Source organism: Solanum stenotomum, chromosome 12 (assembly GCF_019186545.1).
Source record: "Solanum stenotomum isolate F172 chromosome 12, ASM1918654v1, whole genome shotgun sequence".
NCBI lineage: Eukaryota > Viridiplantae > Streptophyta > Magnoliopsida > Solanales > Solanaceae > Solanum > Solanum stenotomum.
The window spans coordinates 22357851-22382418 of record NC_064293.1 but is presented as its reverse complement, the minus strand read 5'-3'; the positions used below and the strand labels follow the sequence as shown (position 1 = coordinate 22382418).

General features: G+C 34.2%; 3 protein-coding genes and 1 pseudogene across 3 annotated transcripts; 2 read left to right on the top strand and 2 right to left on the bottom strand.

Annotated features, from left to right (window-relative positions):
• Positions 1 to 418: 418 nt before the first annotated feature.
• On the bottom strand, positions 419 to 2377 carry LOC125847228 (gamma-tubulin complex component 2-like). Its single transcript, XM_049526894.1, has 6 exons — positions 1985 to 2377; positions 1737 to 1792; positions 1525 to 1570; positions 963 to 1097; positions 577 to 778; positions 419 to 453 (listed from the first exon to the last, which is right to left on the bottom strand). Exons 1-6 carry the CDS (start codon positions 2069 to 2071, stop codon positions 419 to 421), a joined length of 561 nt encoding a protein of 186 aa, XP_049382851.1. The 5' UTR covers positions 2072 to 2377.
• A 1850-nt stretch (positions 2378 to 4227) lies between these two features.
• On the bottom strand, positions 4228 to 7038 carry LOC125849042 (rust resistance kinase Lr10-like). Its single transcript, XM_049529033.1, has 4 exons — positions 6101 to 7038; positions 5989 to 6009; positions 5865 to 5897; positions 4228 to 5406 (listed from the first exon to the last, which is right to left on the bottom strand). Exons 1-4 carry the CDS (start codon positions 6840 to 6842, stop codon positions 4274 to 4276), a joined length of 1929 nt encoding a protein of 642 aa, XP_049384990.1. The 5' UTR covers positions 6843 to 7038; the 3' UTR covers positions 4228 to 4273.
• Positions 7039 to 7838: 800 nt separating this feature from the next.
• LOC125849013 (rust resistance kinase Lr10-like) lies at positions 7839 to 12223 on the top strand (annotated as a pseudogene).
• A 1399-nt stretch (positions 12224 to 13622) lies between these two features.
• On the top strand, positions 13623 to 14606 carry LOC125847227 (uncharacterized). Its single transcript, XM_049526893.1, has 3 exons — positions 13623 to 14329; positions 14451 to 14497; positions 14592 to 14606. The coding sequence occupies exons 1-3, from the start codon at positions 13663 to 13665 to the stop codon at positions 14604 to 14606; spliced, it is 729 nt and encodes a 242-aa protein (XP_049382850.1). The 5' UTR covers positions 13623 to 13662.
• The last annotated feature ends 9962 nt before the right edge of the window (positions 14607 to 24568 follow it).

Genomic DNA, 24568 nt, shown 5'->3' with positions numbered 1-24568 from the left:
CCCTCAGCTCAAGTACATCAAATCCAAGTAAAAGGAGAGGAAAACAGTGTATACAACATAACATCCAATAAGAAAGATAGTATATAATCAACAAAGGAGACAATAACATCAATAAAATAATGTGAGAAGTGAAACGCAGTAAACAACATAAGGCTATAGGTATCACAGACAAGAACTGCAAGTGCAAGGCTAGGACTACTACAAACGCTAACAACCCATACCCTCGCAAGGAAAGATAACACGCTAACCCTACTAACCTTCAACCTTAATACGCCACCTCCACTCCTTCCTATCTAGAGTCATGTCCTCGGTAATATGAAGCTGAGCCAAGTCCTGTCTAATCACCTCTCCCCAGTACTNCAAAAAGAGATTTTTATTTTATAAGGTAAATAATTCTTTTAGTAATAATTGAAAAATTCTACCATATACAAGCCATACCAAGGAGGAGAAAATCTACAATATCCAAAAAGAGATTAAACAAATCATGAAGATGATTCCATACTCCCAGAAATGATTTCTCAAATATAAAATTTATACATCCTCAAGAAGAGCTTATACATAAGATGGATAATATACCAGATAAACAAGTAGAGAAAAAAATAATCCACCATGCAACCATAGAAGGATCAATAAATAAGAAACTTACAAGGAGGAGTGCCCTTAGAGCTGCAGCAAAGGCATGATTGACTAGACCTGTTTTGAACTGTGACCTTGTCTCCACAAACTGGTTAATCAAGATATAACTTTCGCATAACGGGAACAGCCTTTTTGCAAACTCCTACAATAATAGTCCAAATTATTTCAGCTAATGTTTAAACTAAATACAATATGGATTTTCCTTCACGTTTACTCGGCTTTTAGCCTCAAAATATTTTGTTGCTTTCGAACACTATATATCAGGGATGAAATGTCTCATTTTTTCCTTAGCTATTCTTACTGAAAACATAGCTCCCTATATGTACCTGAAGAGCTAAATCCATAGATGCATCAACCTGAAAGGTTATGTCATCTTCCTTCCCTCGGACTTTCTTGATAGAAATATAGCGTCCTTCAATTCCAATCAGGGTAGATAGAAGATCATCAATAACAAGCAATTCCTGCATAAGAGTTAAGACAATATTTTAATAAATGACAGTGACCCTGACCAAACTTAAAACCAAGATCGTCAAGTTCATATAGGACATAACATATTAACAAGAAAAACCATTTAGATAGGCCACAACATAATAGTCCTCACTATCCTTAACCTTTAAAACTTAAGCAAAAAAATACACAAATATTCACAGGACCTTAAATTGCAAACAATATCAACACACACACAAGAGGAAGACATGACATATGTTGACTACTACAGTCTCGTTAGAACTTATGATCCAGGTGTATACGTTTGGAGTCAAATATATAACTTCTTCTTACTGGCATTATACTAGATGATAACAATAAGAGTGACAACCAACAATAATATGAACAAAAATTATAAAAAGATGGACAAGGAACAATCTATTTGATTCAACAGAGGCATACCTGAATGGTGGCATGGTAACAACCTATAGCTTTATCAGCTCCGGAACTGCATTAAAAATTCCAGACAGAAACAGAAAATAAGTAGGAGACGTACCAAATAGGAGTCACCAATTTGAATTAAAAAAGCAAATCAAACACACCAAGATAAAACACATTAATAAAAAAAGAAAATTGAATTGTAATAGCAGAAAGCCAAGCAACAAAAGGGGAACCTTGAGTCCGCAGAAACCCCCTTGTATTCAGTAGTTCCAGGAGTAATCTTTGTTTCCTGTATGTATTTTCAAGGGGGAAAATAGTTTCAATTCAACATAGTACATCAAGCAAAAGAAGAAAAGAAGGGTGGAAAACCAAGAAAGCAGCATTCATGAAGAGTCGAAAAAGTCCAAGAAAATGAAGGTTTTAGATAATGGCATGAAGGGGTTTTTTGCATACATAAGTCAAGCAATAAAATGGTGAATACCTGATAAAATTGGCCAGTAAGAAAAGGACGATCGAGATTCCAAGCAGGAGTTGATGGGCATAAAGAAATTGCAGCGGGTGAATCCATGTAATTCGTCTCAAATCTTGAAGTTGAAGTAAATGGGGATGACCCAACTCAGTTTCAGCACGCTGCCAAAAGGGAATTGCTCCACCGGCACTTCCGGTGACTGTTTGAAACCCACAATGCCACCGCAGTTCAATTCTGAACTCACGAAGGGGATGGGATGAACTTGAACTTTCAAGATTTCACAAAGTGTTTCTCCTTTTTGGGTTGATGTTCTGATTTAGCTGAAGATGAAATTTTTGGGAAAGCAAATTCAGTCGTTTAAACAAAAAGAGAACTGCGAATTTTGCCCAGAGATAGTAGGAGTGGTTTTCTTTTGTCAAAAATAAATAAATAATAATATATATATTATATATATATATATATATATATTTCTATTATATAGAAACGTGAAGACGACCGGACGACCAATGGCAAATTNAAATTTTTTAATTTATAAGGAAGGAGGTCAAAAATGTCGTTAAACTATGTGAAAGAAATAAAAATATCCTCCGTTTATAGTTTGACTTAAAAATATTCTTACCATTAATATTTGGTTTAAAAATGTCCTTGCAGTCAATACTTTGGTCCAGAAATACCCCTATAGTTACTAAATGAGTCAAAAATGTCATTTTTTGAATAAATATATTATTATTTTTCCTTTTTAAACACATCTTCTTCCTAATTAAAATATTATTAAAGAATCATGTTCTTGTTTTCTTTCTTTTAAAATCACTTTAACAAATAAAAATGTAGGAAATATTTTTTTCTTCTTAATCTCATTTTATCAATTAAAATAGAACAATTTCATGTACCCTTTCGACATATAATATATGTCATATATAAAATATCATAATATATCCATCATTAATTTATATTTATATTATGATAAAAATATTTATAAAAAAATAAGAAACATTTTCATTTTTTATTTTTTTCTGAATTAAAGATAAACATTTGCTAATTTTAAGAAAAATATTATTAGAAAAAAAGAATGTGTTAAAAAGAAAATAAATAATATATTTATTTGGAAAATGAGCATTTTTGACCTATTAAACATAAGGGTATTTTTGGACCAAAATATTGACGGCAAAGATATTTTTAGACCAAACTACAAACGAAAGACATTTTTGTTCCTTTCACATAGTTTAAGGACATTTTGACCCTTTTCCCTAATTTAAATATTATTAATGTAAAAAATCATAATATGACCAATTTGCCCTTATTAATACATACTACTATTATTTAATTACTTTCATAAACATATTTTATTCGTCAATGAACAAAGATTAAGTTAATGAATATTAAAGGGGGTATGAACTGACTTTTTTAAGTATAAGTTAAATATCCAAAATCATAAATTGAGAACATTCAACTTTGACATTTTTTTTGTTTTACTTTTTTCAACTTTAAAAAAGTGTTTAAAATGTATTTTATGTCATTCAAACACTTCCAAAAAAAAATTAACTTAGAAGATAAAAATCACTAAAAAAAAGTTAATTCAAACACTAAGATTGTTGTGATATTTTCATATTAATAATAATTAAGTTAAAGAATTGTTACCAAAAAAAAGAAGAAGAGAGAAATGTAATATCACACATTAGGGGGCATCTCAGAAATTTTCCCTAAAATTAAATAATAGCTTTCTTCATTTTTTATCTTCTTCAACTTTTGGCCTGCTAAAATACCGTTTGCCAAAGATAATTGAATTTTTCACAAATTCTGTGTGCTTGAACTGATCTTCAAATAATATAAAAGTTGAATTCAATTTTTCAATAAATTCAAAAAAGAAAGTGAGTTTAGAAATCTTAACAGTATGAATTTTGGAAAAACGTAAAATCTAATAGCCTTTAGCAAAACTTTCAAAATCTGTTTATTGTTTATTTCTCAAAAAGTGTTTTTCGAAAAAAAAGTATTTTTTTTAGAAAGAATAGTTATTTGTGTTTGATGAATGAATTTGAATTATTATTATATTTTTGGTCATATCAAAGCAACAATAGAGTTCTTTGCACCTAAAACATGCATCATTTTGTGCTTTCCCTCCTAAGTCCTATCATATTATTTGTAATGATTTACACCTAAATCTCTTTATTTTATTGCAATACAATAACACCTTTTTTCATGATATGAAATACCCCTTAGGGACTATAGTTACAACAAACTTCATAAGATATATGTCATTTTACCTAAACATAAAATTAATTATGAATCACTCATAACATATGTCTAATTCGATATGATGTTATTAGCAGAATTATCTAACAAAGCCATGGAATCAGACGAAAATGTCATAGAACTTTCCATCATCTGATAAACAATAGGTGGAGATTGAAGAGGCTGAGGAGGTACTTCTAGCAGTTCAATTTCACCTTCCAGCATTTCTAATACTTTATTCATCGAAGGGCGTTGTATCGGATTTGTTTGTATGCACCATAATGCAACTAAACTCAGCTTTCTAGCCATCTTCTTCTCATCATCATTCGCTTCTTCATCCACCACAATCTCCTTCCCCTTGTTGAACTTATCGTAAATATAATAAGGAAAATATTGGCTGGAATTCTCTTCATTTGCAACTTCATGTCTATTCAAGTCCAGCATTTCCATTAGCAGCATTCTAAAGCTGTAAACATCAGCTTTGTAAGAGATTTCTCCAATGCTTCTGCTGATCAACTCTGGAGCAACATATCCAATAGTTCCACGAGCAGCTGTGAGATTCACAATGCTTTTATCTGTTGGATATAATTTTGCAAGCCCAAAATCAGAAATCTTTGGAATGAAATTCTCATCCAAAAGAATGTTGTGTGGCTTGATGTCAAAATGCAAAATTCGTACATCACAGCCACGATGCAAATACCCAATTCCTCGAGCCACTCCAAGAATAATGTCATACTTCCTCTGCCAACTTAACAGAGGACTTCCTTCTTGACTGGTGCTGATGTACTTATCGAGTGATCCGTTGGGCATGAAGTCATATACAAGAGCACGCTTTGTTCCTTCAACACAATACCCCACGAGTCCGACCACATTGACATGATGAATCCTTCCAACGGTAGCCACTTCATTCATGAAGTCTTGACAACCAGCTTTTGGCTTGCTCAACATCTTCACTGCTACATCTCTTCCACTTCGAAGCGTTCCTTTGTATACACTGCCATAACCTCCCTCACCTAATTTCTCTTTGAACCCTCTGGTCATTCTGTTTATGTGGGAGTAATTATATCTGATTGGCATGAAGTTGTTTTGTGTTCGCAAAAAGCCTTCAATAGTATCATACATTGACAAATGTCTCCTTTTGAATTTGTACACCAGAAATCCAATTATGAACGGTAGGCCGATCACACATTTTGCTCCCCAATACACTGCACGGTTGAGAAGTCATATAAAGTAACTTGCTCTTAAGCCAACGATACATAGTGATGAATGATGATCAGGAAAATTTTATTTTTCTTGACAACTACATTGTTAAGTGTCCCACATTAGTTGAGGGAAGAGTTGTGTGTTGTGTCTTGGATATTCCTCATCTCATGAGCTAGCTAGCTAGCTTCTAGGATGAGTAGGATCAGGCACTAAGGTAAGGCAAGTGAAGTCCTTGCCTCAGGCACCAAATATTGAAGGCCCCAAAAATATGAAGTACTATATTAGTATTATATAAAACATATAATTTGTGTAGTTATTAATAAAAAAAAGATATCAAATTTTAACATTTTCTAAAATTTTGTGAAGATTGTATAGTCGAATGAGTAACATCATAAATCTTCTCTGTGTAAAAATAATTGTAATCTCTCTTGTTGAAGGGATAAGAGCGCGCTTAGCTTACTTTTGAGATACAAGAGTAGCGGCCTTCTGTTCCCTGGTTAGATTGAAGTCCAAAATTAGCATATTTAAACTGAGAGAGATCCATGGAGAATTAATATATTTAGAGAGAGAAAAGATGAACTCACAGATTATCCATTCAAAAAAACCTACAAAGACAAAAAAAATTAAGTTGTAGTGAATTCTTTGTTTTGCTAACGAATATTAATTGAATAAGTAAACAGACATTGTCGTCCTTACTTAAATGAATCGTTACGTTGACTTCCCGATTCAGATGATAAATTAGCTCAAACCCATAGATGAATGCTTGATGAAGATCAGAAAGGGAAATGTTGTTGTCATTTTTAATATTAGGCCAAGAGGTCATGGCTATAAATTCCACTTTGCATCCATCACTGACTTCAGATGCACTCATTTCTCCAATCTTTAAATAAGTGTACCTGCTTAATTTGCAGCCACTAATTTCCACAAATGTCAAATTATTAACAGCAAATGGACAGTTGAATATGAAGATAGGCTCTGCTACTCTTTTAGTACTACTCTGTGATCCATTATTAGTGTAATTATCATATGGATGAAAACGCGAACTATTCATGTATTGTTGAAGGCTGGTAAGCTGAGGTAATAGAGAGCATAAATCTTGTGTTTGTAAAGTTGGATCTACGACGTGAATTGTCTGATTAACATAGTTGATGGCTTGAACGTGCAACTTCTTGGAGAATAACCATATAACCGTTTGGTTACCTTCACAAGCTAATTCATATTCTGGAAATTGCTTTGGACCGGTATTTGAGCCAAAAATGTAATTATATTTTGGATCGGTCTTTAAACGAAAAGGGTATCTTATGTCAGGGATATTTCCACAAGCAGAACGGACATAGTAGTGAAATTCGACCTTCCTAGCATAGCATGTTTTAGAAATCTTCAGAAAGATGATCAAGATTATTGTTATACATTTTAGAAGAGAGGTTCCTCTAGACATATCAAAGAGGTTAGCTGTTGGTTAAAGGTTGAGCTTTCTTATGTCCTGTACTCTATCAATCATCTATTTGGATCTTGATTTTTCATCTCCCCATAATTTCAAATTACTACTAGCAAACAAGGTAGACTGATCTAGTCCACATATACCATGTGCTGATTTGGACTATGCCCAAAATGACTTCTCAATGAATATCTATCCACTCCAACTACCCTCTATTTAAGACTGGATTAATTAGGTGAGTTATAATTGGCCTGAATTTGACCTAGTCATGAATTTTCCAAGTACAGGAAGAAGGGGGTGGGTCAAGTCGGATATGGGTCGGTCAAAAATGAGTCAGGTGAAAATTGATTAAATATTCGACTTGACTCATATTTAATATGGATAAAAATGGGTAAACCCAATCGAGAGTCGGGGTCGGAAGTTGGATTGTCTGGACTCATTTTGGGTGGTGAGGTTTAATGAAAGTTTGAAAAATATTTTCCTGATTTAAGGAAAGTTGTGATTTTTTCCCCTTACCTAACATATGAAAGTCATATTTTCTTAAATTAGAGGAAAAATATTTTCCTAATTTAAGGTAAGTTGTGATTTTTTTTTGTTACTTTACATATGAAAGTCTGTTTGAAAAATATTTTCAAAATATTTAGGTCAATCAAACATAAGAGAATTGAAAAATATTTAATAAATTCTTTTTAAAATACCAAGTACACCATTAATAAGTGCACATTTTAGAAATTCCAACCCCAAACATATTTTAAGGAGAGTGCAATTGGTAGATACCCATACGTTACTCATAATTTATGATGAATAATATGAGATGATCCATATTTAATCCAATTTTAAATGATTGGATAACCAATCCATTTTTAAAATGGGCTAATCGAAGGAATAACTATAAATTTGACCCATTTTGCCACCCCCAATAGCAAGGTATGTGGAAAAGTCTGCTCCACAAATTGAATAGTTTCAAAGAAAAGATATTGAGGAAAAGTCAGTCTTGAAAGCTGGAAAATGTTTCCAAGATATATAGTATTAGACTACTAGAGATTAGCATCAAACCAAAGAATGCAAGTAAGAGTTTTAGAAATGTCCATCTTACTTTTCTTGGTATTTTTCCCATTGCTTAGCTTAGGACACACACTAGAGGGTTGTGAGGATTCTTCGTGCAATAATGATGGTCCCATCGTTCATTTCCCATTCAGACTCAGTCATCAACCAAAACATTGTGGCTATGATCTTGGATTTGAACTACATTGCAACAATAAAAAAGACACCATCCTTGAGCTTCCTTCGTCTGTTCACTTAGTTGTTGAAAAGATTGATTATGTCTCACAGCAAATTCACCTTTATGACAAGTGCATAGCAGCCAAGCTACCAAAACTGAATTTGTCACAATCTAATTTCACAAATGATGACGATCCCACAAACCTATTCAATTGTTCTGCACCATTCTCAGACAATAATTATGATTATTACTTGGTTCCATGTCTTGGTTCTCCTGGTTACCAAGTACATGCTGTTACTTCGACTTCAAGACTTCAATACTTCTTGTCTGGGCCTTGCACAAAAATTCATCAGTACCCATACTCAGATTCAACATTTGGTGAGAACAAGCTGCAGCTGAATTGGTCTGTACCACTCTGTGGAAACTGTGAGTCCAAAGGAATGGATTGTGGTTTCAAGGATGGAACAAAGCTATTGGAAACTCATTGTTTCAATCGAACTATAACCCAAAAAGGTACTATTTGTATGTCTTAAATTTTTTTATTTATTTTTTCCATCAGTGATAAAAAAAAACAGCACTTAACAGACACTTTAATTTTGTCCATAAATAGGTATTAAATCTAAGCAGCCCTTGATTGCAGGTTAGTTTTATTAAGTTCTCACTCCATCAGTTCCCTACTTGATTTTCCTTTATGATTATGATGACATGTTATTTATTCAATTATTGTAGGTGTAGTTTTAGGTACAACGCTTGTTTGCATTATTGTCTTCTCACTTTATAAGCTATATTTGACAAGTAGAAATGAAAGAGAGAGTCGAGTTAGACTTGAAAAGTTTTTGGATGACTACAAGACCATCAGACCAACACGCTATTCTTATGCTGATATTAAGAAGATAACAGATGATTTTAATGAAAAGCTAGGAGAAGGGAGTTATGGAACTGTATACAAAGGCAGACTTTCCAGTGAAATCTATGTAGCAGTAAAAGTCCTACACGATTCCAAGGGTAAAGGGGAAGAATTTATCAATGAAATCGGTACAATTGGGAGAATCCACCATGTTAACGTGGTCCGCTTGGTTGGTTTTTGTGCTGATGGATTCAGACGAGCTCTGATCTACGAATACCTACCAAATGATTCACTTGAAAGGTTTATTTTACCAGTGAGCTCAAGCCCGGGTAGTGTCTCACTCATCAGCTGGAACAAGCTTCAACATATTGCTCTGGGTACTGCAAGAGGGATTGAGTATCTTCACCAGGGATGTGATCAGCAAATCCTACATTTCGATATCAAACCACGAAACATCCTTTTAGACCACAACTTGAACCCCAAAATATGTGATTTTGGCCTAGCCAAACTATGTTCTAGAGAAAAAAGTGTGGTTACTATGACAGCTGCTAGGGGAAAGGGGAATGGATATATAGACATTTAGAGAAAGGGGAAGAATTAAAGATTCGGATATAGGAAGAAGGAGATGGTACAATTGTGAGAAAGTTAGCTATTGTTGGACTTTGGTTACAGTGGCATCCCGTCAAAGTAGACATTTGTTCTGATTGATTATAGTTGTGTATTGTTCATTTAAAATGACATATATGCGAGAAGGGCTTCGAATTTTACCAAGGGTCGGGTCTGAATTGGTCCGTCTCATTCATTGCATTCGCGCTGAACAAATACACATGGACATAATTAAAAGTCTATTTTCAACCTTAAGACTTCATCACTCGATTTTGGGGCTTGGGATTATAGTTTGGGATGATTTTAATGGGGTTTTGTTGGATTTCTTTGTAAAGCATATATCTAACCTTCTAATTAAGCTTTCCCCGCGAATTTCTTTGTCAATGAATATCTATCCACTCCAACCACCCTCTATTAAGTCTGGACTAATATGACCTACTCAATAATTTTCCAAGTACAGGAACTCAGGAAGTTGTGTGGAAAAGTCCGATCCACAAACTGAATAGTTTCAAAGAAAAAGATATTGAGGTTTTAGAAATGTTGCCAATCAAATATAGTACTAAACTACTAGTGATTAGCATCAAACTATAGAATTCAAGTAAGAGTTTTAGAAATGTCCATCTTACTTTTCTTGGTATTTTTCCCATTGCTTAGCTTAGGACACAGACTAGAGGGTTGTGAGGATTCTTCGTGCAAGAATGATGGTCTCGTCATTCATTTCCCATTCACACTCCGTCATCAACCAAAACATTGTGGCTATCCTGGCTTTGAACTACACTGTAACAATAAAAAAAACACCATCCTTGAGCTTCCCTCGTCTGTTCACTTAGTTGTTGAAAAGATTGATTATGTCTCACAGCAAATTCACCTTTATGATCCTGAAGAGTGCATAGCAATCAAGCTACCAAAACTGAATTTGTCACAATCTAATTTCAGAAATGATGACGATCCCACAGACCTATTCAATTGTTCTGCACCATTCTCAGAAAATTATGGTTATTACTTGATTCCATGTCTTGGTTCTCCTGGTTACATGCTGTTTCTTCGACTTTAAGCCTTGACTTATTCTTGTCTGGGCCTTGCAAAAAAATTCATCAGTACCCATACTCACATTCAACATTTGGTGAGAACAAGTTGCAGCTGAATTGGCCTGTACCACTCTGTGGAAACTGTGAGTTCAAAGGAATGGATTGTGGTTTCAAGAATGGAACAAAGCTATCAGAAACTCATTGTTTCAATCGAACTATGATCCATAAAGGTATTACTTGTATGCCTTAAATTTTCTTTTAATTTTTTCCATCATTGAAAAAGAACACTTCACAGACACTTTAATTTTGTCCATAATAGGTATTACTAAGTAGCCCTTGATTGCAGGTTAGTTTTATTAAGTTCTCGCTCTATCAGTTTCCTACTTAATTTTCCTTTATGCTTATGGCATGTTATTTATTCAATTATTGTAGGTGTAGTTTTAGGTACAGCACTTGTTTGCATTATTGTCTTCTCACTTTATAAGCTATATTTGACAAGTAGAAATGAAAGAGAGAGTCGAGTTAGACTTGAAAAGTTTTTGGAAGACTACAAGACCTTCAGACCAACACGATATACTTATGCTATGCTGATATTAAGAAGATAACAGATGATTTTAATGAAAAGTTAGGAGAAGGGAGTTATGGAACTGTATACAAAGGCAGACTTTCCAGTGAAATCTATGTTGCAGTAAAAGTCCTACACGATTCCAAGCGTAAAGGGGAAGAATTTATCAATGAAATCGGTACAATTGGGAGAATCCACCATGTTAACGTGATCCGCTTGGTTGGCTTTTGTGCTGATGGATTCAGACGAGCTCTGATCTACGAATACCTACCAAATGATTCACTTGAAAGGTTCATTTTACCAGTGAGCTCAAGCCCGGGTAGTATCTCACTCATCAGCTGGAACAAGCTTCAACATATTGCTCTGGGTACTGCAAGAGGGATTGAGTATCTTCACCAGGGATGTGATCAGCAAATCCTACATTTCGATATCAAACCACAAAACATCCTTTTAGACCACAACTTGAATCCCAAAATATGTGATTTTGGCCTAGCCAAACTATGTTCTAAAGAAAAAAGTGCGGTCACTATGACAGCTGCTAGGGGAACCATTGGTTACATTGCACCAGAAGTGTTATCAAGAAACTTTGGTAAAGTTTCTCATAAGTCTGATATTTATAACTTTGGGATGCTCTTGTTACAAATGGTTGGTGGGAGGATAAAAATGGATCCTAAGACGAATAACCACAGCAAAGTGCCAAAGTGAATTCTTTGGAATGGATATATAGACATTTGGAGAAAGGGGAAGAATTAAAGATTCGGATAGAGGAAGAAGGAGATGGTACAATTGTGAGAAAGTTAGCTATTGTTGGACTTTGGTGCATACAGTGGCATCCTGTTGATAGGCCTTCAATAAAAGAAGTTACTCAGATGCTGGAAGGAGATGGAAGCCATCTCAACTTGTCCCCAAATCCTTTTATGGCTACTAACACGCCTAAGTTAAATGCAAGTCCTCTCAGCAAGATCTAGACGTATTAGAAATTGAATAGCACTTCAAAGTCATTTGTATAAGAATTGCAAAAGTATTTTGTTTCATAGTAGTGATCAGGAAGCTGAATGATAAATATGTAGACTTATTTCTCGACTTGTATGTGTTAATTATATCCTTGCATTATTAAACCCATGTTAATCGGATGTCCACAATGGGAAAGAAATGAGTTGAATGATAAATTGAGAAATAGTCATTCTCTCAAACACACTCATCCAAAAGAAAAGTCAGTTATTTCTTCAAAGCTTTACCCAATATTATAGAGAAGGCCAGTTTTTATAAAGACGAATTTAGAATTTGAAGAGGATGGATGCATAGTGTTAATGTACATACTATTACTTAGTGATGATGGATGCAAACTTAGTATAAGTACACATGCATAAATTTATTAATTAATATATCTAAAAGCTATTCGACAAAGAATTTGGACTAAATTTAACGAAAGAGCGTTGAGAAGCTTCCTGAGTTTTTCATGGATAAGCTCATATCCCATTGGCAAGTTGCATTATTTGGTTGGACACAAATTAGCATACCATTAATCTATATTTAGTGGGTGACAAATGGACAGGTTGGATTAAATTTGAGTGAATCAAAATGGGTCAAGACTCAACCCAGCCCAAATTAGTTTGGGCCAAAATGGGTTGGGTCAAAACGAGTTAGTAATGGGTCATAACCTAACAAGTTTTAATAGCTTTATTTGTTATTTTATAAGCTTTCAATACCTCATAAAAAAATTATTTATTATAACTATATATAACATATAAAATCAAAAAAAAGTTTTTTAAAAATATTTTGACAAAGACTCAAAAATCAATTTGGTTACATATCAACCTATTTTTTAATGGGTTGAGCTAACAAATGAGCGGGCCAATAACCAATCCAAACATAAATGAGTTGGGTCAGGTTGAACGGGTTGGGTTTGATTTTGCCACCCCAATCTATATGGAGTAAATTCGGGCATCATTTGGTTAAGCACACAGGATGGAAAATAGTTGAAAGGAAAAAAAAAATCAACTTTTTTGCATTAGTGTGTAAAATTTTGCTTGTATGTATGATGTGGCATTAATCAAGTTAGACTTTTCCATGATTACTCCCTCGGATCCTAATTATCTCCAAATTCAACTTTTTTGGGACAGAGTGATAGAGTATTATTTTTGTTATCCTAAATATCTGGAATTTGTGGACTAGATCAGTCTCTCATTGTATGCTCGTTGTAGATTATTTGGAGAAGAAAATTGTAGATCCCAATAGATGATAGCTAGCTCATTAGATAGGTAAACGCAAATGATTGAAATTGAAGGATAAGCCTTTGAAAAGTATTCTCAACGTCTTTTAAAGTTTTTTCACTCTCCTTTAAGAAAAGTATACTCGTAGGACTTTAATGTCACACTCACTTAATAAAGCAGTGTTGGAACACGGAAACAGGTAAACGGCAAAGTCTTCCTCTTCATCAAATTGCAACGACCAAACACAAGCTAGTCCTCCATTGTTAATGAAAACTAAGTATCCAACAAACACATCTCAATTCTTTTCTTCTTTTGGAAATAGTAGGAAAGAAAGTACAAATGTATTTGTGTAGGGGAACCATTCTGCTAAAATATTTTGCATTAATCCTCCTCTTTCTGCAAACATGCAATGCTAGGAAGAGCAAACACTACTACTGTCCCATTTCTGCTTGTGGCAATATCCGTAACATAAGCTACCCTTTTCGCTTAAACACCGATCCAGAATATTGCGGATATGGTCTACCATTTGAATTAGCTTGTGAAGGTAACCAAACAATTATATCGTTATTCTCCAAGAAGTTGCACGTTCAAGACATCAACTATGATAGAGAGACAATACACCTGGTAGATCCAACTTTACAAACACAAGATGGTCTATGCTCTTTCAGACCTATGCATATCTTCTTAGACCAAGCCTATACAATCTTCTTGTCAAACTATGCAGCAGATCCCCTTTTCATGATCAACTGTCCATTTGCTGTTAATAATTCTTCGTCATTTCTGGAAATTAGTGGCTGCAAATTAAGCAGATACACTTATTTAAAGATTGGAGAAATGAGTGCCTCTGAAGTCAGCGATGGATGCAGAGTGGAATTTATAGGCTGGACCTCATGGCCTAAAATTATTAATACAGAGAACAACATTTCCCTTTCTGATTTACATCAAGTCATCCTCTACGGATTTGAGCTTCGTTATTTTCTGGAGAGTTCTCCACCTCAAAGGATAAGTAAGTACTTCAATTATACATTTGATCTGCTCCTTAGTGAACATTCTTTTCCATCCTAACAAATTAGTAAAACAATGGATTCACTCACTACAATTCTATTTATTTCTTTATGTCTTTGTAGGCTTTATTGAACAGATTGTCGGTGAGGACTCAAACTTTTCTCTACATGTACTTTTAATAAACATTTCTTTCCATCCTAAGAAATTAGGAAAACAATGAATAGATTCACTCACTACAATTTAATTTCTTCATGTCTTTGTAGGTGTTCTTTATTTGATTCGCTGTGAGGACTCAAACTTTTCTCTACATTTAGTATTAATTCTCCGTTGATCTCTCATTCTAAATTTGCTAAACTTATGCACTTTAATCTGACCAGGGATAATTCTGTATCCACTTGGCCAGCTACTTGAGAATATAATGTATAAGCTCAAAAATTATGGGGATTTTGGACAAATGATAAGTAAGGACGAACTTCAATTATGTATGCTCTGCTTCTTAATAAACATTTCTTTCCATCCTAAGAAATTAGGAAACAATGTATGCACTTACTACAATTTAATTTCTTCATGTCTTTGTAGGTGTTACTTTTCTCTACATATACTTCTAATCTAATCCTCCATTTATCTCTCATTCTATATTTTTTGCACTTTCATCTAACCAGTTACCAGTCTAGAGCCACTTCTGTATTTGACGGATACGCTCCAATTTAATGGACCAAGTAAGGACAATTTTCAATTATATTTGCTCTGCTCCTTAATTAACTTTCTTTTCCATCCTAACAAATTAGGAAAAACAATAAATTCACTCACTACAATTTAATTTCTTTATGTCTTTGTAGGTATTATTGAACAGATTCTCGGTGAGGACTCAAACTTTTCTCTATATAGACTTTTAATCCTCCATTTATCTCTCGTTCTAAATTTTTTGTACTTTAAATCAGGGACCAGTCTGTCGCTACTTGTGTCTTTCATGGGTAAGCTCCTATATATCCTTTTAGCAAGCTGTATGATTATTTGGCTGTACACAGATTAACATTCCATTTTGTTTTTCATCCAATTTCTCAATACACGGATACTTTAGGAGTTATAATCATATGATTTAGCAAGATTGAGATTTTGATATGGTAGTGAACCAACATGAGGATATAATGTTGCTTGCCTATTATTTGAGCAAATTTATACCACTAGGAAGTGGTCTAGTAGCTTTTTATTAATAATAAACATAAAAAATTCTCAATAGGATTAAGTACAAGCAAGAGAGACTTGGCCTTACCTTATCCATCCTAATGAGATACCTATCCTCTATTATTAACAATCATGAAGAAAATACGAGCTAGAGAGAACTAGATATTCTATGATCATCATAAAGTTCATAATACACTCTATGATGATATTACAAGTGAGGATTCTCAAGTAATAAAAATGTTAAGACCGAAATAAGGATGTGTAATGTGGAAGCTAGCAAAGTAAACCTCGAAAGACCACGAGTAAGAAGACAAACGAGAAATATACCAAAAGACACAACGATTTAACGTGGTTCGGTCAATCGACCTACGTCTACGAAGGAAATAAGCAATCCACTATATAAACATGAGAAAAATAACCTCAACCAATTCACTCGGAATACATAGGAGGTTCAAAAAAGTGATAATGTATCAAGCTTATGTCCCACAAATTCTCCCCCCAACCAAAACTCGCAAAGCCCTTAAGACTACATTGTGAATGTTGATTCAGTTAGAATGAACAAGCCTCTATTTATAGAGCGCTAAACATTTTCCTACAAGAAAAGGACTAGTTACTTCAAAACCTTTTCCTAAAAGAAAAACGTATTTATGGTAAGAAATCAGGGCAAATAAAACCCAACAACAAAATCATAAAAGCCAATACTAAGGTGCAAGGGTTTCTGGTTTCTCTCAACGCATAAGCTTAATGTGCATTGTCCATGGGGAAGAGAGCACGGATTCCCTCGGAGAAGGCTCGCATGGCACAACAAAGTGACCTACAGACTTTGAAGCAACTGAAACAACAGGGTGGACAGGGGAAAGAAGTTCCGGCAGCAGATCTGGCAGAGGAAACAACTAAAATAGAGGAAATAGTAGAGAACTCAGGTGTGACGGCAATGGTGTCAACGAAATCAACCAGTGCGAGCAAACCTACGGGATTTAACGCTACACAGGAATGGGAAGAATCAATTCAGAACACACCAAAATCGCAATTGTGGGCTGATGAAATGGAGGAATCCCCTGAAATGAATCGAAAGGGGTCAGTCTTGGATAATTTTGACCTAACAAAGATAGCGAATGCGGTCTTTAAACTTGAATCCGACACTTCGGAGGAACAAGGTGAATCCTCAATCTGTGAGATAGACATTGAGGATATAAGCACTGAGATTGCATACTGGCAACATGTTGTAGTCTACTACGTTTTGGGGGCACATCCCCCTTTCTCTGTGATGAATGGTTACATACAACGATTGTGGGGGAAGCATGGTATAAACAAAGTCTCGATGTCGAAAAATGGTATAGTGCTTGTACGATTTGATTCTAGAATGGGGAAGGATGAGGTGTTGCAAGGTGGGATATACCATTTTGACAATAAACCCTTGGTAGTTAAAGCTTGGAGTCCATACATGGAGTTTACTCAAGAAGAGTTGTATATTGTTCTTATATGGGTGAACTTACCAGGACTAGATTTCAAATACTGGAGTCCCAAAGGACTGAGTAAAATTGGAAGTTTATATAGGAAGCCACTAATGGTGGACCAAAATACAGAGAGGAAATTGGGACTGAGTTTTGCCAGGTTGTTAATAGAAGTGGAAATGAAAGTAGAATTACCGGATAAAGTTTTCTTCAAAATGAGAGAGGGGAGTTGATTGAACAAAAAGTGCAATATGATTGGAAACCCACACTGTAATTTTTGTAAAAAGTATGGATATGATGAACGTATTTACAGGAAGAAAAACCCACCTCCTGATCAAAGGAGAGGGGAAGAGCAACAACCAAACATAGTGAGAGACAAAGAGAAACAAAAGGAAACAGGGGAAGATAATCAGTACAGAGGAAGACAAACTGGAATGATAAACCAGAGGGTCATTAATGGAGTGGGGAAAAGTGGAACAACTACTATCATACAAGGAGGAAGGAAGGTAAGATGGATCACTTCAGTGAATAAGTCACTGAGTTGAAATAGGCAGAGGAAGCAAGTTCATCAGGGAGAGGTGGCTCATAAAAACATGTTTCAAGTTCTACATACAGAAGAAGTCAGAGAACAACCTTCAATGACCACAGCTGTAAATGGGGGAGGGAATGTGACTCCCAACGTGAATGGATAACATGATGTGTTGGAATGTTAGGGGCTTAAATGCCCCTAACAAACAAAAGGAGATCAAACTCCTTTGTAGCAAAGAAAGTACTGGATTTGTGGGTTTAGTAGAGACAACAACATACCCAGTGAAATCCCACTAGGTGGGGTCTGGGGACGGTTTAGTAGAGACTAAGATCAAAATACGTAATATTGACAGGGTGGCTAGAAGCTTGTTTGGAGGATGGGATTACATTACTAATCTTGTCGACCATTATAATGGTAGGGTATGGATAACATGGAGGCCAGATTACTTTCAGGTGCAAATGGTCGCAAGTTGTGCCCAGGCGATAACCTGTAAAGTAAGAAATCAAAGCCTCAATTTGGAGTACATGGTAGCTGTGGTATATGCCTTCAACACAAGAGAGGAAAGGAAAGAGTTGTGGAAATATTTAGATGATATGAACACAAGGAACATGTTTCCATGGATAATAAAGGGGGACTTCAATTTTGTCCTAAATGTTGATGATAGGATAGGGGAAATCCAGTGAGTATGGTGGAAATAACTGACTTTCATGCTTGTATTGAGGGTTGTGGACTGCTGGAATTACCTAGAAAAGGTAACAGATATACATGGAATGATAAAAGGGATGCTAGGGTGTTCTCAAAGTTAGACTGGGTGTTTATTAATCCAGAATAGTTAGTGAATATGCCGGCTTATAATGCAAATTTCTTACCAGAAGGAGTGAGTGATCATTGTCCTGTTGTAATTTCACTGCTTGATGGACCAAGAAGAGTGAAACCAACTTTTAAATATTGCAATGTGTGGGCTAGTCATCCTGAATTCTTGAACATTGTGAAAGAGACATGGGACCAAAATATTGAAGGTCACCAGATGTTTAGAGTTGTGAAGAGACTTAAGTATTTGAAGAGAAGAGTGAGAAATCTAAATAACCAGCATTTCAAAAATATCATCACAAAAGCTGATGAGGACAGAACTGAACTAGCAAAAGCACAAGAAGAGCTACATCTCTAACCAACGAATAAGACTTTGCAGGAGCAGGAGAAGAGATTGTACCAGAAGTTTATGAGATCCTCGTACATGACTGAGATCTACTTACAACAGAGGAGTAAAGCAACTTGGATCAACCTTGGTGATGCCAACACAAGATATTTTTTCTCAATTATAAAACACAGGAAGCTAAAACAAGCTATTTTGCAGTTGAAGGATAATAATGATGTAATGCAAAAAATCCAGAAGGCAATTGCAGATGTCTTTGTGGAGTATTATGAGGACTTTCTAGGCACAAAGGAAAAGAAACGACAAAGAGCAAGTGGCTTATTTTTTAGAAATAGAGATGTATTGGATACTGAACAACAATTGCGATTGGTAAAACCATATACATCACAAGAAGTGAAGAGTGTTATGATTGGTATTGACATCAATAAAAGCCCGGGGCTTGATGGATATAGGAGTGGATTCTTTAGAGCAGCATGGATTGTGATTGGTCAAGATATATCACAAGCAATTCTGGAATTTATGGAGACGGGGGAGCTCCTAACACAGTTAAACTCCATAGTAATCTCTCTCATTCCAAAAGTAGACACACCAGTGATGGCAAGTCAATTCAGACCCATCTCATGTTGCAATGTTCTGTACAAGTGCATTTCAAAAATGATCTGTCAGAGACTGAAGGAAGCCATAAAAGTGGTAGTGGCAAGTAATCAAGCAGCGTTTGTTGAAGGAAGATCATTGATTCATATTGTATTAATCTGCCATGACTTATTAAGGCATTATAATAGGAAAACTACTCCAAGATGTATGATGAAGATTGATCTACGGAAGGCATATGATATGGTAAGCTGGGACTTTATAGAGGAAGCTTTAAAGGGTTATAATTTTCCACGAACCTTTGTGCAGTTGGTAATGACATGTGTTACCACTACGAGGTTCACAGTTAAAGTGAATGGAGAAGGCTATGGATATTTTGAGGGCAAGAGGGGGCTTCGACAAGGGGACCCTATTTCCCCTCTGTAATTTGTATTAGTTATGGAGTATCTTACGAGAATTCTAAGGAAGATGAGTGATCTGGATGATTTCAAATACAATACAATGTGCAAAGCAGCGAAACTTACACACTTAATATTTGCAGATGATTTAATAGTGTTCTGCAAAGGAGACACAAATTCTATTAAGAGGGTGATGGAAGCTCTGAAACATTTTAGTGTTGTGACTGGCTTGGAAGCAAATTTGCAGAAATCTAACATATTTCTTGTTGGAATGACTAAGGAAGCAAAGCTGAAAATTTTGAATAGTACTGGGTTCTCAATGGGTGTACTACCTATACGGTACCTGGGACTGCTGCTATCTTCAAAAAAATTGAACAAGGTGGATTGTTACCAATTGGTGGAGAAGATTACAAAGAGAATTACCTCAGGTTATTCGAGGCAGCTTTCATATACAGGGAGGCTACAGATAGTTAATGTTGTTTTGTTCTCGATATATAATTTTTGGGGGACAGTGTTTATCCTCCCACAGAGTGTGTTGCAGAAAGTAGATAAAAAATGCAGAGAATTCCTATGGGGAAGCTCGGAAGGGCACAAGAAAATAGCATTGGTGGCATGGGATAAGGTATGTGTACCAAAAAAGTATGGAGGATTAAATATCAAAAGCTGCAAATTATGAAATATAGCTACTGTTGGGAAGTTCTTATGGCAGTTTGCAAACAAGAAAGATGTATTATGGGTCAAGTGGGTACATGAGATATATATGAAGGATACCGATAACATTTGGGAGCACATACCACCCCAAGATTGTAGTTGGTATTGGAAGAAACTGAATGTTTTGAAGACAGAAATGCTCCAATGGTACCAAAGGGGACAGTATGTTTTGACACCAAATGGCACATTCTCCATGACCAGTAGCTACCAAGCCATGCTAGGTCTGTTACATAATGCCCAGAGGCAGACTTACTTTGGAGCTCTACAATGCAGCCTAGACAAAGATTTATCTTATGGCTTGCATACCAAGGAAGACTTCTCACTAAAGATAGGCTATAGAATATGCATATACAAGTTGAAAATGCAGCATGTGGCTTGTGTGATTTGTTTACTGAATGTCATTGGGGGAATACAGTGAGGAAGGATTTGGCTAATTGGATGGGTGTGGTACTGCTAAGAGGCACAATTCAACAAATATTGGCGTGGATTAAAAAAAGACGTTGGAAGCAATTGAAGAAGGAAGCAGTAGTTGTTATGTATGGAGCAACAATTTATTATACCTGGCAAGCGAGGAATTGGAGGCAGTTTAGACAGAAACATGTAACTACAAATTTCATCTCGCACAAATAAAGAAGGAGTTACAAGTTAGACTAGAAAGAGTTAAGGAGTCTAGAAAAGCAAGAAATTGTCAAGATTTAATACATAGGATTTATAGTTTTTTTCTTTCCTAAATTGTAATACTTTGTTTTGGTATGGTAATATTCACAGTTTTATTGCCAAAAAAAAATATCATAAAAGCCAAGGAGAAAGTTTAGTTATCAACCTCAAATTTTCTTTTACAAATGTATGAACTAAAAAATATAGATTGGCCTTCTAAAGGAACTTGAAGTATGTTTCTCTTGTCTTCTTCTTCAAATCTGTCCGATAACACTTGGTAGTTCATCACTTTTTGGCTTTATTGGATCTTGTTAAAGTTGTTGACACTATCATTTGATTCTGTTTCGCCAGTCGCATCGGTAGTTGCCTTGGAACAAACTTTTGCTTGCCTATTATTAACAAAGGCGTATCCAGGATTTTGAAATGATGGGTGTACTATTATGAAAATGTGAAATCTAATCGGTTTGACATTTAGGTTCTTATCATTGAAAACAGTTAAAATTTTAAAATTATACGTCCAAAATTGAAATGCTTAATTAGTTAAAGCGCCAAAAGTGATATCAATAACCACTTTTGGAGGTGTTACCCAATTTTTGAAAGAAAAATAAAACAGATAGATATAAAAGTCAAATTTCTAATCTCACTGAGAGGTGCACCCAATCATCATCGCATTATATGATACTTCATGTGTGGGTTTACACATCTATATTTAATAAAAAAAAATTAAAAAATATAACACTACTATATATGATTTCAGGAGGGGAGCATGGATTCATGTGAACCCGGTGACCCCCTCCTCCATACGCCTCTGATATTATATGTTGCTTCTTGAAAAGGTGATTTGGTGTGTGAATTTAATTTTTGTTATTTTCTTGTGGCATCTTTTAATGAAACTAAAATTTTATACTTTTGAATAAATCGAAAGATAATGTATCACATCCTAAAAGATAAGGGAGTTGTTGGACGGTATACATGGGAATTAATATGGTTGCCTCGAATGTGGTACATCATTATTTGTATAGTTATACCTTCTTCTTTTTTTGATAAAAAGCAAGCTAGTCTTAATTCTATGCCAGCAACTCCCAATAATATATCCCATAATGTTGTTAATTCTGTTGTTCTTAAATTTAGAGCAGAAATTCATTATATCATATACCATTAGATGTTATTATAACCTTAATTAGTTTTTAAATAAGTTCAACATTTCCTATTTTGTAAAATAATAACTAAAAATTAAATTAATAAATATGATGATATTGCAGTGTTTGCATAGAGAAAACATATACTTAAAAGAATATATAAAATTAGGCATGTACGGATTTTATAAAATAATAGAGATAAACGTGCAACGTTGCACATTTCCAAAGACTAGTAATTTAACACAAGTGAGCACAACACAAAATTCTAAAATAGAACATATTCGAATTCAATTTCTATTATATGTTTTCTCTTTAGGATTGTTATTCCTTTTTTATATTTAGAAAAATAAATTGTAATGTTGTTCATATTTGACTTTTAAGTACTCGTTCATATTAAATTAAATTACCTCATTTGTTAGAATATGTCTTCTTCGGAGAAATTCTCGATTTCTTTTGGTTGATGTTGTTGAGGGAGAAGCATTACTTATCCTTTTTACCTCGTAAGCTAGGAGACTAAAGCAAAATAGAATTTCAATAAGTCATTGTCAAACTAAAGCTATCAAGGAGGCTCTACTTTGAAAAATACAAATGCATTAAGTTATTAAAAGCTAATTAAAAATATAATAAATCAAATGTTAATCAAATTTATTAAAAATACTCATGCAAAAAATTGTGAAATTGTTGTAGAGACATGCCGCATACCTCATTGTATTGACATGATTTCTACTAAAAGTTCTATTCAACGGTCTGCAAAAGTATCACCTATGATTTATACCTGAGATTAAAAAATTACATCATAAGTTCATAAAATAAAATTTTAGCAGTTTATTTTCATGTGAGAGATCAAACACTTAAACATCAATTTAAGAATATAATTTGAATGATAGCAAAAAATGAAAAAAAAAAACTAAATGTAAAGAAATGCTTGAAAGAACATATGATAAGAGTTTTATGCTCTCTAAACCAAATTCAAATGTACAGTATTGTCATTAGAAGACAACGTGTGAGAGACTTATAGGTATAGTGATTTCTTGAAGATTTAAAAAGTCATTCAACTTTAATGGTGATTACTTGAAGAGTTAAAAAGTCATTCAACTTTAATGGTTTCACACTTATCGAATAATAATAATAATAATACGATAATGATAGTTAAAAAGTTGAAGGGCATTTTCGTAATCCAACTTTAGACTAAGCACCTCAACGGTCTGCAAAAGCATCACCTCTGGTTTATACGTAAGATTTAAAAATTACATCACAAGTTCATAAAACAAAATTTTAGCAGTATATTTTTATGTGAGAGATCAAATACTTAAACATCAATTTAAGAATATAATTTGAATGATAGCAAAAAATGAAAAAAACTAAATGTAAAGAAATGCTTGAAAGAACATATGATAAGAGCTTTATGCTCTCTAAACCAAATTCAAATGTACAGTATTTTCATTAGAAGACAACGTGTAAGAACTTATAGGTATGGTGATTTCTTGAAGAGTTAAAAAGTCATTCAACTTTAATGGTGATTTCTTGAAGAATTAAAAAGTCATTCAACTTTAATGGATTCACACTTATAGAATAATAATAATAATAATAATATGATAATGATAGTTAAAAAGTTAAAGGACATTTTCGTAATCCAACTTTAGACTAAGCAACTTCTCACTTATAATATAACTAGTCTCTGGGCACGCGCAACGTGCGTGTACCCCATACATCAATAAGTAAAAACTCTTATAAAGTTAAATAAATATAATTTTAAAATGTAGTACCAACTTAACCTTAGTGAATCCATCTTACTATTTTCTTCCTTTAAAAAACAAGGGTGAAATTATAACATTATAATATTAGATCGATCTTGTGCATAACTTTAAAACAATGGATCAAACCTTCCAAACATAATTTATAAAAAAGCACAAAATGTTGAATCAAATGAATTTGACTCATTTTATATAAGGTAATCAAACTTAATCATTGTAGGACAATGTAGAAGTCATACTTGATATTTCTAACCTTATGAATTCATCTTCCTCAAAATTCTTTTCGGTGTTTCTAAATAAAGTGAAGATGTCAAACTTGCTATACACTATATTGTTAATCTCAGATCATAGATAGACTAATTTGAAAAAATATATTAATGACCAAAATCTTACTAACAAACAATAAAAGATGGAAAAAGAGGAGCAAAGAAGAACTTTACCATAGGAGTACTTAGAACTGCTAAAGGAAGAATCCAATATGACAAATTCGTATTTGGTAATGGTATATGTTGATTTAGCTGCAACTCTTCATATTTTTTAATTTAAGATTAAAAGTGGGGAAAAGACAAATATGAATAAAAAATAAAATAAGTTTCATTGTATAAGAACTCAAAGTTTTCAACAAAACAACAAAAACAAAAATGCAATAGAAATGAAAAAAAAAAAAAA

Bases quoted from the DNA above. Each gene is read 5' to 3' on its own strand.
- LOC125847228 (XM_049526894.1), bottom strand. From the start codon at position 2,071: ATGGATTCACCCGCTGCAATTTCTTTATGCCCATCAACTCCTGCTTGG. The intron at 1,571-1,736 runs GTTCCCCTTTTG...TTTTTAATGCAG, and splicing joins GGGGTTTCTGCGGACTCAAG to TTCCGGAGCTGATAAAGCTA. The intron at 454-576 runs GTATATTATCCA...TGGATATTGTAG, and splicing joins TTTCTCTACTTGTTTATCTG to ATTTTCTCCTCCTTGGTATG.
- LOC125849042 (XM_049529033.1), bottom strand. From the start codon at position 6,842: ATGTCTAGAGGAACCTCTCTTCTAAAATGTATAACAATAATCTTGATC. The intron at 6,010-6,100 runs GTAAGGACGACA...TTGTCTTTGTAG, and splicing joins CAACGTAACGATTCATTTAA to GTTTTTTTGAATGGATAATC. The intron at 5,407-5,864 runs GTAAGCTAAGCG...TCAACCGTGCAG, and splicing joins GCTACTCTTGTATCTCAAAA to TGTATTGGGGAGCAAAATGT.
- LOC125847227 (XM_049526893.1), top strand. From the start codon at position 13,663: ATGTATTTGTGTAGGGGAACCATTCTGCTAAAATATTTTGCATTAATC. The intron at 14,330-14,450 runs GTAAGTACTTCA...ATGTCTTTGTAG, and splicing joins TTCTCCACCTCAAAGGATAA to GCTTTATTGAACAGATTGTC.